The sequence below is a fragment of the Chrysochloris asiatica genome, unplaced genomic scaffold, assembly GCF_000296735.1.
Source record: "Chrysochloris asiatica unplaced genomic scaffold, ChrAsi1.0 scaffold00014, whole genome shotgun sequence".
Classification (NCBI taxonomy): Eukaryota; Metazoa; Chordata; class Mammalia; order Afrosoricida; family Chrysochloridae; genus Chrysochloris; species Chrysochloris asiatica.
In genome coordinates, this window is record NW_006408532.1 from 13891837 (window position 1) to 13908999 (window position 17163).

General features: G+C 44.4%; 1 protein-coding gene across 1 annotated transcript in view; it reads left to right on the plus strand.

The window, feature by feature from the left end:
* FAM189A2 (family with sequence similarity 189, member A2) overlaps window positions 1-14097 on the plus strand; it is a 44886-nt gene extending 30789 nt beyond the window's left edge. Inside the window, exons 9-11 of the mRNA XM_006835000.1 lie at window positions 2110-2262; window positions 5121-5413; window positions 13891-14097. Coding sequence (XP_006835063.1) covers window positions 2110-2262; window positions 5121-5413; window positions 13891-14097 — 653 coding nt within the window. The remainder of the gene's footprint in view (window positions 1-2109; window positions 2263-5120; window positions 5414-13890) is intronic.
* Window positions 14098-17163: the final 3066 nt, after the last annotated feature.

Below are 17163 nucleotides of genomic sequence, written 5' to 3' on the forward strand. Positions count from 1 at the left end.
TCGGTTCTGACTTATACCAACCCTGTACAGGGTTTCCGAAGCTGTGAATCTTTACGGGAGCAGAACACCTCATCTTTCTCCTGCGGAACCGCTGGTAGTTTCAAACTGCTGACCTTGTGGTTGGCAGCCCGACTCGTAACCACTACACTACCAGAGCTCCAGCACCTCAGTGTAAAGGAAACAAAAGTCCGCACCACTGGACCAAAAAATAACATCAAGATAAATGGAGGAAAGCTTGAAGTTGTCAAAGACTTCATTTTGCTTGGATCTACAATCAGTGTTCACGGAAGCAGCAGTCAAGAAGTCCAGTGAAATTGCACAAGACCTCTTTAAAGTGTTCAAGAGCAAAGATGTCAGTTTGAGGACTAAGGTGTGCCTGACCCAAGCCATGGCATTTTCAATCACCTCATATGCATGTGAAATGCATATTCAGGATAATGAATAAGGAAGACTGTAGAAGAATCTATGCATTTGAATTGTGGTGTTGGAGAAGAATATTGAAAGTACCGTGGACTGCCAGAAGAATAAACAAATCACTGTTGGAAAAAGAGTACTCTCAGAATGCTCCTTAAAAACCAGCATGGCCAGGCTCTGTCTCTCTTGCTTCGGACATGTTGTTAGGAAGGACCAGTCTCAGGAGGGTCAGTGAAAGGAGATGGATTGGCGTAGTGGCAGCAGCAATGGACTCAAGTGTAACAGTGGTTGTGAGGTTGGCTCAGGATTGGGCAGCACTTCGTTCTTTTGTGCATAAGGTTACTATGAGTCGAAATCGTTTGGAGGGCACCTAACAACAATTAATTAGTCCTTTGGACTAATTGTTTCTTTGAATCTTTAATTTTCTTCACTCCTTTTTGCTCTGAATAGGTAAAGACCAATAGTTGTCCATAGATGGCTGCTCACAAACTTTAAAGACCCCCATCTTAAATGAAATTATGTTTCTTAAGTATGTTTGTAATTTTTCAACTTTTTTAAAAAAACTTTCCCAAACCAAAACTTCAACTCACAGAGGTTGTGATTGTATTTTCTTGAGTTAAAGTCATCCAATTCCAAAGTGGCTTTAATGGTGTATTTAGTGGCCACTGGCTCTTTATCTACACTGTCCGGGAGTTTCTCTACGCATCATGCGCTCTGGGTGATGCAAATACCTTTTCTGCCAGCGTTTCATCTGCAAGTCACAGGGCAGCCACACCACCTGTGCAGGTATTACTTTCCAGCAAACAAAGCTCATTTCTACAGCTCAGATTCAAAAGCAGGGACTCACTCAGATACTTGTACACCAGTGTTCAGTGCAACATTACTCACAATCATCAAAAGGTAGAATCAACCCAAATGTCCATCAACAGATGAATGGAATAACAAAACATGTGTGTATCCATTCAGTAGAATATTATTCAGCTATAGAGAAATGTAGTTCTGATACATGCCACACATAGATGAATCTTGAAAGCAGTAGGCTGAATTAAATTTGACACAAGAGGATACATAGTATGTGATCCCACTTAGATGAAATACATGTAGCCATATGCATGTGGTTACAAGGGGAGGTAGGGATTGGGGGATAGGGAGGTGCTACAAAAGAGGCACTGAGTTTCTGCTAAAGGTGATGGAAAACACTTGGAAATGGATCGTGATGATGGATGTATAACCTAGGGAGCATAGTTGATGCCACTGAATTGTACGTGCAAAATGGTTGAAATGGCAAATATCTTGTTACTTATTTTCCACTATATTTTTTTTTTCTAAAGCTTATTCTTAATTATCAGAAACTTTGTAAAACAGCTAGAAGCTCTTTAATGTTGCAGTAGGATTCCTCATTGGAAAAGATTCTATGCCCCTTTCAAAAAGACTGACAATTCACTATGGTTTCTAAATTTTCCTCTTCATTTTATGGTTTCTTTGTTTTTCTTAGGTGTAGAGTGGTGGTTCAGGAAGTAGGTTTTTCCCTAGTGCTGGGAACGGCCTGGAGCAAGCATCATCAATGCTCTATGACCCCTCTCTTCCCTGGCAGGTTTGGTTCCACAGGTGTTTCCTTCCCAGTATTTTGAAGTCTGCAGCTAGTGGAATAATTTATGTTTCTCCTCTCTCTCTTTTTTTTTTTTTGGAAATCAGGTGGGGACATTTCTAACACACCTGGAGAAGAATGCACATCTGTGTCAGCCCTTAACTCAAGCCTGGCACATCTTGCAAGAAGCCCGAGACCCTTCCAGCCCCTAAGGACAAGATCAAAGAGCGATCCTGTGCTCCATCATTTCACGGAGAGAGGTGATGCCAATTCCCCCAGCCCTCTGCTGAGCCCTGTGCTTGTTCCCCTAAAGGGGCCAGGTGAGAACTAGTGGCTCTGGCCAGCCCCAAATAATTTTCTGTCAGGTAGATTCTGACTCCGGGAGACCCCTTGTGTAGCAGAGTACAACTGTAGACTTCATAGGTTTTCAAGGCTGTGACCTTTGGAAGAAGGTCAGAAGGTCTTTCTTCAAGTTAGTAACCTCTGGGTAGGTTTGAACTGCCAACCTTTCAGGTAGTAGTTGACCTTTAAATTTCCATCACCGAGGGGGTCCTGGTGTGGCACTGTAGGATGAGCATTGGACTGGTAACCACAAGGTAGGCAGTTCAAACCCACTAAATGCTCCTAAGAAACCCTATACAGAGTTGCTATGAATCAGAACCAACTCAATGGCACATAACACCACCACCGCCAACAACAAGGGACTCTCTGGGCAGCCCAAGGCTCTGCATTTTAAGAGGTGTCTTGAAGGAGGGTAGCAGGTCTTGGGAAAATAAAATAGTCTACATGATATTCTCCATGCACATTAGGAATACGAGGGGGCTTGCACAAGCTCATGGGAAGATGGGATTAAAAGATAATGGAATTTTTCCATGCACTTTTTGAAGCCCTCTTATACATGTCTGTTACATGCTTTAGGAAGGTCTTTTTTTCTTTTAAATCATGGCCATCAAAAGCATTTGGATGCATACACCAGTGTGCTAGCAGCCACATGAAGAAAATGATATCAACCTAGTTCTCAATTTCTAAACACTATCCTGGGGAAATAAAAATTCTCTCCTAAGGAAAAATCCAAGGGGTGCCTTTTTTTAAGCCCCCTATTTCTATAATTTTAGATTTGTGATATTTTTACTGTGTACGAGTTGTTATTGTTAAGTACCGTGGAGTCAGTTCCAACTCATAGTGACCCTGCACAGGGTTTCCGAGGCTGTAAATCTTTATGGGAGCAGAACATCTCATCTTTCTCCCGCGGAACTGCTGGTAGTTTCGAACTGCTGACCTTGAGGTTGGCAGCCCGACTTGTAACCACTACGCTACCAGAACTCCTTGGGTATGAATAGATGGATTGCTTTAAATATGGCCCCCTTGTAAGAACGCTTTATAAAAAGAAGAAGATCTCATACTGCACATCGCTCTCTCTTTGTTTTGATTTTTTTGTGTATATAGATTTTTAAACAATAATCATTTGGGATTTAAAGATAATACTGAATCTTTTCTCGGAATACATGAGTGCCTGAACATCTTCCAACTATCTTTTCAGTATAGAAAATGATAAACTATAGAGAACATAAAGGAAGAACATGAAAATCGTCTGAAATCTTATGGGCACGGGCTTCTTTCCGTGAACTGTTCTATTAGGTGGCCTATGATTTCCTAAAATTCTATCCAAATAAAACTTGGTAAACAATCTAACTATCCTTTTTCTCGGGTGCTGGCTCTGCCCTTGCTGTCTCGGTTCCGCTCCTCCGATAGCGTGTGTTTTTTGCCACAACTCTGGACTGACCGGGTGTAAGCCTCAGCGAGAACTTGTCTTATCTCTACAGCGACCTCAGGGGGCCTCACCTTGCAGGACTGAGTCTAACAACTCTGGCACCCCACAGGCCTGGCATCCTGGCCTCTTAGATTCCTGAGGTGCATGTTCCGTGTTCACCTGTGGGTCTCCTCAACCCTGCCTAGCAAGCTGACTCAAGTTGGCCACTTGCCAGTTCCAATGGGAACTTAGTTCTCTGCACAGCTTAGGGAGAACTTTCTGGAACCTTCCACCATTCTGGAGTGCTACAGGGACGAGGATGACACTGTACCTGTTTGAAACCTCCACTTAGGAGGGACCAGATTGCCTTCAAGTTAATGAGAGTAGGCCCTGACTTTGCCTTTACACATGAGTGTCTTTGATGAGTGTTTTGGAAGACCCTGATGACAAGTACCTGCCAGACTGGGAGGACAGTCTCTAACCTTGCTTTAAGGCTCCTCAAGCCTGCCTGTCCCAGAGGAGAGGGAGTGCTCCCCTCACTCCTCCTATTCTCCCACTTCTGCTTCCTCTTTCCCACTTCCTGTTTCTCAGGCCTTGTTTACAGACTGAAGTCCCCAGTGTTGTCAAGGCTGCTGGCTGGTCTGTGGACACACAAAGAACAGGCCTGCGCTCCTCTTACCCCCTTCACAGTGCTGACTCCCATAGACATGGACATTAGGGCCTTCGGGGCTAGAGAGGTGGAGTTCCCAGGCCCTCTGGTGACTTCTGGGATGATGTTTAATGTCTCTGCGCTCAGTTTCTCTTTGTCTAACAGTCAGTGATAGATCTACCTCACAGCCATGGCTTGAGCTCCGATAATATGTCAGTGAAATGCCTTTGAGGATTTTTAGGACAAAGGTACGGTCAAAGTGAACAGAACATTATTTCCATCTCACAAGTCTTTGTCCAGTCCTTTCCTCTCTTTACGCAGCCTCTTCATCTTCCCCACCTGGAACATTCCTTCATTAGTGAACCACATTTTTCCTGCTTGCCCCCATCCTTCTCCATCTATTTGCCATTACCCCATGACATTGTTGCTCTGTTATAATTTGCATTCTGAATGTTCTTCGTTCTCATCTGTCTTATCTTGGGGGCTGTGTGTGATGTAACACGGCAAACCGTTTTGGGGACATGTCCTATTGAGATGACATTTCAGGAAATTGGTTTGTGTCCTCATATTTTGTTTTGTTTTCTCCTTCTGCAAAAATCAAAGTGCGATGTGCATGGCTCTTGGCATTTCTCAGGTGTGGTGGCCTGCGTTGTTTCAGGGAGAGGCGTGCGTTCAGGGGGCTTGGTAAACAGGTAATTGTCTTTTGTCTCTGCCTGCAGCTGTCCCCGTGCTTAGCTGTGAAGCCGCCACACAGACGGAAGGAAGGCTGGACCTGGCTGCAGTGACTTTGAGGAGAGGCTTGAGATCGCGAGCTTTGCGCTCCAGACCAAGATCTTTAATAGATTACAAATCCTACATAGACACCAAGCTGTTGGTGGCCAGGTTCCTGGAGCAATCTTCCTGCACTATGACCCCTGACATCCATGAACTGGTGGAAAACATTAAGTCTGTTTTGAAGTCCGATGAGGAGCACATGGAGGAAGCTATCACCAGTGCCAGTTTCCTAGAGCAGGTAGTTTTATTATTAATATCGACCCTGAATCAGATAATGTGTTTCCAGAGCAGCTTTAGCCCAGTCTTCGATTTCCTGTCCAAGGCCGAGTAAGTTCATGGTCACCATTTCAAGGGAAATGGGGTTAGGAGGTCAGGGAGGGGGAGAGAGGAAGCCAGAGAACTTTCCTTTTAGGTGAAGTGACTTCTCTTTAGCATTCTTGGAGCAAGGCAAAGTGGGGCCATTTATTCTGGGAGGTGGAAGCCTGCCTGGAACAACAAAGGTGCACATAGGATAAAGGATACAGACAACATGGAGCACAATCAGCAAAAACAAAACTAAACAAAGACCCACAATAAAATGAAACATTTGTTTGCTTAGCTTGAAGCTTTCCTTTGCCATGGCATGCATTTTCAGCCCTTTGAAAACAATGACATCTGTGATTTTAATACTGGCAAGATTTTGGGAGCTCCTCACGCGCCTGTGAAATGTTTGGCAATATCAAAAAGTCAGCAGGGTTTAGAGGAATAAACACCTTTTTTTTTTTTGCCTCCTAAATAAAAAGTACAAGGTAGTTCCCCCCAACTAAAGCCACCCAGTAAAAAGATAAAATTGGACCTGGGCCATAGTCCATCTGGATCTCAGATGTCTTGTCTTTCAAGCAGAGGGTTGGACTAGGTGGTCTTTACATGTGGGTCTCTCAATGAATGGACTTTCCTTCAGATGAGAGTTGGGGGGACAGGCTACAGCTTTAATTTAGAAAAAAAAGTTGTCGAATCAACTGACTCATGTTGACTCCATGGTGTCTGATTGGAACTGTTTTCCGTAGGGCTTGTAATGACTGATTTTTGAAAGTAGATTGCCAGGACTTTCTTCTGAGGTGCCTCTGGCTTGTATTCCATCCTTTTGTATAGCAGCTGGGAGTATTCAATAGATCTACTTCTCAATTTCCTTTCTGTTCCGTTTTCTACTTTCTAGGCTTTTGTTACAGAAGCCAGAAACCAAATTGTCTCCCAGTCCCAAGTATAAGCAAGGGAGGAGAGAAACCATTTGATTACTTGTGGGAAGAGCAGCATGGACCATAGACTGTCTTGCTGTTTTGCTTTTTGTCCAGTGGTCCTGAGTCAGTCTCCAGCTAGCAACCTGTGTGTGGGAGACATATCGATCATCCTGCGGTCCCTGGCCAATGCCTGATGTTGTCCCCTGACTGCCCTTCCCTCTGCCCACCCCTGCTAGACCAGTTGCCATCAAGTTAATTCAGACCCATGGTGACCTCATATGTTCCAAATGGAACTGGGCTTTATAGGGTTTTCGTAGTTGATTTTTCAAAAGTAGGTGGGAAAGTTCAGTATCATTAGCCCAAACAAGGCCAGGCATTGACTGTGGAACATACCGTAATTGCTCATATGCAAGTTCCAGCTGAAGCTGAAGAAAATTAAAACAGGTACACAAGAGTCAAAATATGACCTTAAACATAGCCTCCCTGAATTTCAAGAGCATCTCAAGAACAGATTTGATGCATCAGTCACTAATGACAGAAGACCAGAAGAGTTGTGGGATGACATCAAGACATCAGAAATCAAGATCATTAAATATGAAAGAAAGAAAAGATAAAAATGGATGCCAGAAGAGACTGAAATGTGTTCTTCAGCATAGAGATGCTAAAGTGAATGTAAAAGAACTGAAAAGAAATATCTAAAGGGCAGATCAAAAAGACAAAGCCAGGTATTAACAATGAAATTTGCAAAGACCTGGAGTTAGAAAAACAAAAGGGAAGAACATGCTCAGCATTTCTCAAACTGAAAGAACTGGAGAAAAAATTCAAGCTTTGACTTAAAATATTGAAGGATTTTATGGGAAAAATGGAGTCCTGGTGTGGCACTGTGGGTTAAGGTGCTGGACTGCAAAGTCAGTTTGAACGGCAAGGTTGCTGGTTCAAGCTCACCAGCCACTCCTTGGTAACCCAACACAGGGTTGCTATGGGTCAGAACCAACTCGATGGCACTTAACAATAACAATAACATGGGAAAAGTGTTGAATGATACAGAAAGCATCAAAAGAAGATGGAAGGAATACACAAAGTCACTGTACCAAAAAGAAATGGTCAACGTTCAACTATTTCAAGAGGTAGTATATGATCAAGAGCCAGTGATACTGAAGGAGGAAATCCAAACTGCAGTGATAATACCTGAAGGTATTGGATAAAACGAGGCACCAGGAATTGATGGACTACAAATTGAGATCTTTCAACAAATGATGCAGCACTGGAGGTGCTCATTCATCTATGCCAAGAAATTTGACAAAAAGTCAGCAGAAGGATTGCTCTGTGAAGTTGTTGTTGTTAAATGCCATCGAGTCAATTCCGACCCATAGAGACCCTGTATAGGGTTTCCAAGGAGCAGCTGGTGAGCTTGAACCACCCATGTTGCAGTTCGAACCACTGCAGTCTGACGCATTTGTCATAGCGCCACACCTGAGTTTTTTTCCCAGGGTGCTAAAAGCGTAGCTATAAGTTGGAACTGACTCTACTGCATTTAACAATATCAAAAGTGTCATAAGGGGTCTTGGTAGTTAAGCACTAGCCTGCTAGCCCAAAGGTTGGTGGTTCAACCTGGCCAACCGATTGGAAGAGATCCTTATTTGCACCCATTCCAAATAGAGGTGACATTAATAACACATGCAAGTGAAATTTTGCTGCAGATAATTGAAAAACAGTTGCAAGAATACATTAACAGGGAACTTCCAGAAATCTAAGCCAGATTCAGAAGAGGATATGGAACTAGGTATATCATTGCTAAGATCAGATGGATCTTGGTTGAAAGCAAAGACTACCAGAAAGATGTTTACTTGTGCTTTATTGACTATGCAAAGGCTTTTGACTGTGGATCATGACAAACTCTGAATAACATGGAAAAGAATAGGTATTCCAGAACACTTAATTGTGCTCAGGAGAAACCTGTACCCAGACCACGAGGTAGTCGTTCAAACAGAACAATGGTTTAAAATCAGGCAGGGTGTTCACTGGGGTGGTATCCTTTCACCATACTTATTCAACATGTATGCTGAGCAAATCATCTGAGAAATTAAATTAAATAAAGAAGAAAGCAGTATCAGGATTGGAGGAAGATTCACTAACAACCTGCAATATGCAAATGACACAACCTTGTTTGCTGAAAGCAAAGAGGACTTAAAATACTTACTGATGAAGATCACAGACTACAACCTTCAGTATGGGTTACACCTGAATGTAAAGAAAACAACAATCCTCACCACTGGACCAGTTAGTAACATCAAGATAAATGGAGAAAAGATTGAAGCTGTCAAATATTTCATTTTGCTTGGACCCACAATCAACATTCATAGAAGCACCAGTCAAGTAGTCAAACGACGTATTTCATTAGGCAAATCTGCTGCACAAGACCTCTTTAAAGTCTTCAAGAGCACAGATGTCAGTTTAACTAAGTACTAAGGTGCGCCTGACCCAAGCCATGGTATTTTCAATTGCCAAATAAGCATGTGAAAGTTGGAGAATGAATAAGGAAGATTTATAGAAGAATTAATGTATTTGAGTTCTGGTTTTGGAGAATATCGAAAGTACCATGGACCACTAAAAGAACAAACAAATCTATCTTGGAAGAAGTACAGCCAGAATGCTCCTTAAAAACCAGCATGGTTAGACTTTGTCTCTGGTATTTTGGACATGCTATCAGGAGGAATCAATCCCTGAAGAAGGACATCATGCTTGGTAAAATGGGGGGGAGTGGTCAGTGAAAAAGAGGAAGACCCCCAAAGAGATGGATTGGCCCAGTGGTATCAGCAATGGGTTCAAGTATAACAAACATTGTAAGGATGGTGCAAGACTGGGTAATGTTTTGTTCTGTTGTGCATAGAGTCACTATGAGTAGATGATGGCTGAACAGCACCTAACAACAACAACAAGGTGGCCAGGACTGTTTTCTGAGGGCCACTTAGTGGACTAGAATCGCCAACCTTTGGCTTAGTAGCCATGAGCATTATCCTTTTGTCCCACCCATCTAGCTGATAGACAGGGACAAACATTTGGAGCTACTTCTCAAAGGCTGCCCAGCTCTGAAGAGGAGAGATCTGGAACATTAGCTTGACAGCTGGTCTTGACCTCCTGCAAAGCCTTTGTGTTGGTTTCCTAGTGCTCCTGTAACAAAATAGCACAGTGGGGATCTTTAAAGGACAGACATTTATTGTCTTATAGCCTCAGAAACCGTATTCAGGATCTTTGAGTCAGAACCAACTCAGTAGCACTTAACAACAACAATAACAAGTTTTGGTGGTTAGAGGTCCAAATATGGATATTGGCTGTAGGAGAGGGTCCTGACTTGGGCATTCTTTGCTTTATAGAGATTTCTTCATGTGGTCTTTCCCCATGTGTGCTTATGGGGCCTCTCCCTTTTGTAAAAGACTTCCCTCAGAAGGGGAGAATGTTTAGGACCCAGCTTATTCTGGTAGGACCACATTAATATAACAGGAGAAACCTCCTTATTTCTAAACAGAGACACATCACAGGGATGGGGCTTAGGATTTCAGTATAAGTTTTAGAGTTCACATAACTGAATAACTTAACAGTTATTCATAACAGTTATTCTTAACAGTCTTGCTTGCTGAAAAATAGCTCTGAGGACAAAGAAAAAGCACTCATAGTTCAATAGATTTATCACCACAAATGTTTGCCCTAGACCAGATAAAAGCTCAGGTTCTGGAATTGTGGAGACAGACTCTGTCTGCCGGATATTTCCAGAACTAGAGTTCAGCATAAGGTTTGCCCTCTGATCTCCTCAGAGTTCTCATAATGCCACGGCCCCTTTCCAAACAGAAGGAGGCAGGGATAAGTGTACGTCTTATCTCTGACTCTGCTCAGCTTTGCACATTTCCACTTTTCTCCATTACTAGAATGACTCTTGAGGTGGCGCTGTAGGATCAGCACTGGACTGTGAACAGCAAGGTCAGCAGTTCAAACTACCAGCTGCTCCTCGGAAATCCCATACAGGGTCACTATGAGTTGGAATCGACTCGACAGCACTTAACAACAACAGAATGAGATTTTAGATCTATTTACATTTTCACCAATATTGACACCACTTGTCCAAATTAAACACGAAACAAAGCTGTCCTAGTTATCTAATGCTGTTCTAAGAGAAATACCGAAAGTGGATGGCTTTAGAAACCAGAAGTTTATTCTTTCAGAGTTTAGAAGCCAGAAATTCAAATTCAGGGCACCAGCTCTAGAGGAAAGCTTGCTCTCCTGTTGGCTCTGGGGGAAGTTCCTAGTTTTCTTTCAGTATCTGCGGGCCCAGTGTTCCTTGGAGATCTCTGTGTGTCTTGGCTTCAGTCTTCCCCTGGGTCTAGGAGGCTCCTTAGCACAGGGACCCTGAGCCCAAAGCATGCTCAGTTCCAGATTCGCCTTGCTTGGTCACTTTGGTCACTTCTCTCTCAGTCTGTATCTTGTAAGAAGAAAGGGGATACAGGCCACACCCCAGAGAAACTCCCCTCACATGGGATCAGGACTGTGACCTGAGTAAGGGGTTACATCCTCTCCTAATCCTGCCTTATCAACGTAACAAGTATAACCTAATCCTCTTTGATTTACTTAATCCTGCCTCTTAAACCACTGGCAGGGATAAGGATTTATAGCACATAAGGACAATTACATCATCTTCCACAATGGAGGATAACCATACAATACTGGGCATAGGGCCTAGTATAGTTGACTTTTGGAAGTCACCATTTGATCATGAATGTTGGAATTTTCTTCTTAATCAGGAGACAAGGGCAGGCCTTAAAGACAAATAGAGTGATAGAGTCTTAGCAAAATTTAATGCCCATCTCTTTTAAGGATAAAATTTGAAAGCTAAGAATAGTACAAAGGAAACAAAAAGCCATCAGAAGTACCACACTGTGAAGTTAGGTGGTAATAGTGTCTGTTTTTTTTTCCAGTGTGATAAATATGTCGCTATGAGTAGGAACCAATTCAATGGCACTTAACAAGTGTCATAAGGAGCCTTGGCAGTTAACCCAAAGGTTGGTGGTTCAAACTCACCTACTGGCTTCACTGGTGAAACATTTTGAATAGATTCTGCCTCGTAAGATAGAGTCGAACTGCCCCATAGAGTTTGTGATCTTTACAGAAGCAGACTGCTGCATCTTTCTTAGAAAGTTCTACTCATAAGAGAGTCAAACTACCCCATAGATCTTTACGGAAGTAGATGGCTACATTTTTCTTCCTCAGAGCAGCTGGTGGGTTCAAACTGCCAGCCCTTCAGCTGGCAGCCAAGTGTGTAACCACTGTGCCCCCAGGGAGCCTTACTTTAAAAAAAAAATTTTTTTTTATTGTGAATTATGTGGCTTTACTGGTAGCGTAGTGGTTACGAATCGGGCTGCGAACCTTAAGGTCAGCGGTTCGAAACTACCAGCTGCTCCGCGGGAGAAAGATGAGGCTTTCTACTCCCGTAAAGATTTACACCCTCGGAAACCCTATACAGGGTCGCTATGGGTCGGAACCGACTCGATGGCACATAACAACAACAACAAATGTGGCTTTACATGGGAGAACATCCATTTTACATTCATCCTATTGTATTTCATTTCGTTGCAATGATAACAAGCCCCTCCATGCATCATCAAATAACCAAAGGGTACACTCCACAGGCCTGCCCCCCCCCCCATCAGAACAGTCCCTCTCCCTCCCTGAGTCCAGTGTCCCCAGCCACTCCATCTGTCCACATCATCGTCTCTGTCTCCATTTCTGGTGTCACTACTTTTCTGGGTAGGGTCCAGTACTCCGCTCTTCTCACTTGATGGTCTCAGGGACCTCCGCTCCTGGACTGCAAAATCAATCACTCCAGGGTACCTTACTTGGTTACAATCCAAGTACATCCAAATAGTCTAAGGTTCTTGTTTAACATTTGGGTGTCTGAGCCCTGCAGTCAGGCTTGGCACTGGAGATGATGTTTCTGATAAGACCCCTGGTGATGTGTAGAGCCCAGTGAGAGTCACTGGTTTGCCCAAGAGGGAAATGGAAAAAGGGGATGAAAAGAAGGCTGTATATATAAAGTGGGAAGTTGAAGTAGACAAATCAGTTACATTTAGCAGATGTATAGTTGAAACAATAGAAAGTATGGGAAATTCTAAAACAATGAAGTATTCCTGCTTTTCTCTGACCCTGCTATTCATAGGAAATTCCTGTTGTTGATGTTAGGTGCCCTGTTGTTGATGTTAGGTGCCCTGTTGTTGATGTTAGGCACTGATTCATAGCACAACAGAAGAAAACACTGCCCAGTCCTGGGCCAATCTCCTAATTGTTGCCACGCTTGAGCCCGTTGATGCTGCCACTTTGCCAATCCATCTCACTGAGGGTCTTCTTCTTTTTCTCTGACCCTCCACCTTACCAAACATGTTATCCTTCTCCAGTGACTGGTCCCTCCTGACAGTATGTCCGAAGTATGAGAGATAAAGTTTGGCCATCCTGGTTTCCAAGGAGTACTCTGGCCGCACTTCTTCCAACACAGATCTGTTGGTTCTTTTGGCAGCCCATGGCACTTTCAATATTCTCCTCCAATGCCATAACTCAAAAGCACCAATTCTTTTATGATCTTCCTTATTCACTGTCCAGCTTTCACATGCATATGAGGTTATTGAAAGTAGCATGGCTTGGGTCAGGTGCACCTTAGTCTTCAAACTGACATCTTTGTTCTTCAACACTTTAAAAAAAGGTCTTGTGCAGCAGATTTGCCTAATGCAATACGTCATTTGATTTCTTGTCTGCTGCTTCCATGAGTGTTGATGGTGGATCCAAGAAAAATGAAGTCCTTGACAACTTCAATCTTTTCTCCACTGACAAGATCGTTGTTAATTGGTCCTGGGTGGTAGTTAATACACTTGCTGTACAGTTGTAGGTTTGAGTTCACCCGCAGGCACCTCAGAAGATAGGTCTGGTGATCTACTTCCCAGAACACCCATTGGAAACCTCTGAAACCCAGTTCTACTCTGACCCACACATGGGGTTCTCAGGAGTCAGAATTGCCTTGATAGTAACTGTTGTTTTTTTCTTTTTTTGGTTTGCAGTTCTTAGGGACTTTAGTAAAGAGGTGGCATGTTAAAACTAAATCTGGAATTTTAAGTGGCTTCTACTTTGGAAAGGAGCCCTCGTGGCATTGTTAAGCACTGGACTGCTAACCAAGGTTGGTGGTTCAAATCCACCGGCTGCTATATGGGAGAAAGATGAAGCCATCTGTTCCTATAAAGATTTACAGTCTGAGAACACCCTAAGGAACTACTGTGTCCTCTAGGGCCACTGAGTTGGAATCCACTCAGTGGCATGGGTTTGGTAGTTTGATTCCACTTTAGGGGCTTACCCTTTTATTCTTTTCCAAAGTAACTAAATATTGAGATGTATGGATAGATATAGGAAGCTGGTCAAAGTATCTTTGTGAAACTTAATCTCTTCCCACCCCTTTATTGTCCCATAGATAATGGCCCCACCGCATCCCAGCACGGCCAGGACCCACACCCCGCTGGAGCGCAGGCAGCCTGGCCTGCTGCACCTGCAGAGCTGCGGAGACCTGAGCACCTTTGCCCCGGTAGGAAGACCACGAGCTGAGAGGAGGCCAGGGCAGCGAGCAGAGGCTGAACGGCCCCACAGTCTCATCGGTGTCGTCCGAGAGACTGTGCTGTGAGCCTGCAGGGCCCGCAGCAGGGCCAGCTTTCCCGTCCACCTGCAGATCAGGGAAGGAGGAAGAAAGATGGACCTTGGAAAGAAGCTGCTCCACGGGGAAGGAGCCCCTTCAAACGTTCTTCATCATGCAGTTTCGTGTCTGGGAGTTGGGGAGGGGGTTGTGCCTTGAGAACTCCTCAGAAAAAGGGATGCTCCAGAGACCAGAAAACATTTTATTCCACTCTTGGGCTCACAATTTTGTGCATTCAAGGGTGAACAAATGGGCTCTTTCCTACCTATTTGGTCTTTGGAGGCATTGTTGTGGAGGTTGTGAGAGAGGACCGTGTCTGCCTTCTGCAGGTCTTACAGTGTTCCTGAGGGCCCTGGGCATGGTGTGGACTTCTCCTGGCTGTCTGGGCTGGCCAGTCCTTTACCTCACTGGAAGGACAAATCTGTTGGGCTGCTATTTATAGCTGTCTGTTGCCTTCCAGTGCTCAGCGCGAGAGAAGCTGGCACGGAAACAGGATGAGTAACCCCCGTGTGGCTGAAGTGGTCAAGCCTCATTTTAGGTCATCCTCAAATCACACTCTTTAGGAAAAAGAGGAAACTTTGTAAATGACAAATTTTAGTGAAAGACATATTTAGGGAGAGAAATACTGTTGGTTCCATTTATTCATGCTAGCAAAACTAGAGATAGCTAAGTCAGAACTGAGAATAAAAATGTTTACTTTGGACCTCTGGGCTCAGTGTACAACATTTGCTTATGTTTAATTGACCAGATCTTACCTCATGCAGGGTTTGAAGCTTGGGTATCTTATCTCAGGGAAGCAGGTCCCAGGTGGACCCATCAGAACCAAAAAAACCCATTGCCATTGAGTCAGTTCGTGATGACCTCACATATGCCAGAGTAGAACTGCGCTTTATGGGGTTTTTCTGTGGCTGAGTTTTCAGAAAGAGATCACCAGGTCTTTCTTCTGAGGTACCTCAGAGTGGATTCAAGCCTCTCACCTTTCAGTGACCAGCTAAGTGTATTAAGCATTTGTGTCAGGGGCTCCAAATCAGTTGCTATGGAGTCCACTCTTGACTCATGGTGATCCCATATGTATCTGAGTAGAGAACCAGACATTTCTTCTGAGGCACTTCTGGATGGACTCGAACCTCCAACATTTCAGTTATCTGCTCAATGAGTTAACCATTTACACCCCCTCAGAGAGTCCATCAGTTCCACAAACACGAGTTTTAATCCATAGTACCTGCCCCCCCTGTAACAATGCTCCTTCATTCATTTAGCATGTGCCTGGCTGATCGGCTTCATGGGTCTCATAAACAAGAAATCAATTAAGTAATTACAGATTGGGGATTAGTGCTAAAACAGGAAAGGGGTGTTTAGGGACAACTTCTTAGAGGAAATGACATGTGAGCTGAATTGACTTTGAAAGTTGGAAAGCTGTCCTAGGCAGAGGGGGAGGTCATGCAAGGTCCTCAGCACTAGAGGGCACTGTGGCACAGCCCATCGAGTTAGGGGAAAGGTGGGCAGGAACCTCAAAGGCTAGATTTGATGCTAACAATTGGATGGCATTGAAAAGTGACAGACATAGTTTACATCTTCAAAAGACCACCGGTCTGCGTGGAGAATAGTTCAGATGTGAGTGGGAGTAGGAGTTTGAATGAAGAGGATCCCCAGTAAGAAGGATCCTGGTTCTTGTTGGGCTTTACCTGTGTGCCAGGTACTGGGCTTAACACGCATTCTCATTTTGTCCTCACAACAGCCTAGGGCATAGAAACTGCTGTTATCCCCATTTTACAGATGAGGAAAGTGAGGTTTGTGAACTTGCCCGAGGTTGTTCCCAGAAGGTTAGAAGTGGTCGAGCTGACATTCATACCTGAGTAGGCAAGACTATAGAAACCACTCCATACCTCCACCTCCTAAAGAGTAGAAGTTTGCCGTGTCATGGTTTGATGAGAAAGTTAGACCTGTGGGAGCACAGATGCCGCCAGCTCCAAGCCAACCAGCCAGAGGGACTTGGGGAGGGCTCTGTGGAGGGGCTGAGAAGAGGAGAAGGAGTCTTCAGAGGCATGGAGCCGGACGGAAAGTGTGCTTTGGAGACTGATCTGTGAATTGGGGGGATGGGGGAGGCCTAGCCCACTTTCCTGGGGCCAGCTGCATATGCCTGTGGAGAAGACTTGCAGGGACATGACCTTTTCTCCATTGTCATCCAGCCATAGGCTGCCATGTGGGCCCAAGACCTCCCCATTTCGCTGGAAGTCCCTGACACCACCACTGCCCACCAGGGACTCGCTCACTTCCCTGGGGCAAGCTCTTGTCCTTTTGAGGGTCTTCACCGTGCCACACGCCTCATCTGGGCTCCCTACACTACCTACCATAACCAGTAACCAATTGCTGTTGAATTGACTAAATCTTATGGCAACTAACTCCATATGTGTCAGAGTAGAACTGTGGGTTCTAAATGGCTGTTTTTTTCAGAAGTGGATCACCAGGCCTTTTTTTTGGGTGGACTTAAATCTCTAGCCTTTGCATCCCCCTGGGGACTCCGTATCTCCCACAAAGGTTCTTCTCCTCCTTGGCAACTGCTCATTTGCCCCCAGCCTAATTTCTGTTGTTTGAGACCCAGAAGCACTCAGCTGAAGGTGAGCAACATAAGACCTAAGTTACCTCACTCAGGTGTGACCAGGCCCTTGTCTTTCCAGGCTTCTGTTTCTCCCCACCCCTGAGGGCATTTTCTTCCAGAGGCCCAGTGGCATCCCTTTCTACTGCCCATGGGCAGTCTCTGGCTTCCAGCCCTGCAGGAGCAATGAGAGAGATGACTTCAGCCATCCCAGGACATGCCAACAGCAACCAGAAGAGGAAAAACCCAAAACCCAAACCCACTGCCATCATTGATTCCAACTCATAGCAGGGTTTCGAAGACTAAATCTTTATAGGCGCAGACAGCTTCATCTCTCTCCCTCAGCGTGGCAGGTGGGTTTGAACTACTGACCTTGCAATTAACAGACCAGTGCTTAACCCACTGGGTCATTAGATGTACATCAGGAGGAGGAAGTAGGGACCTGTAGTCTGGGGACTGTC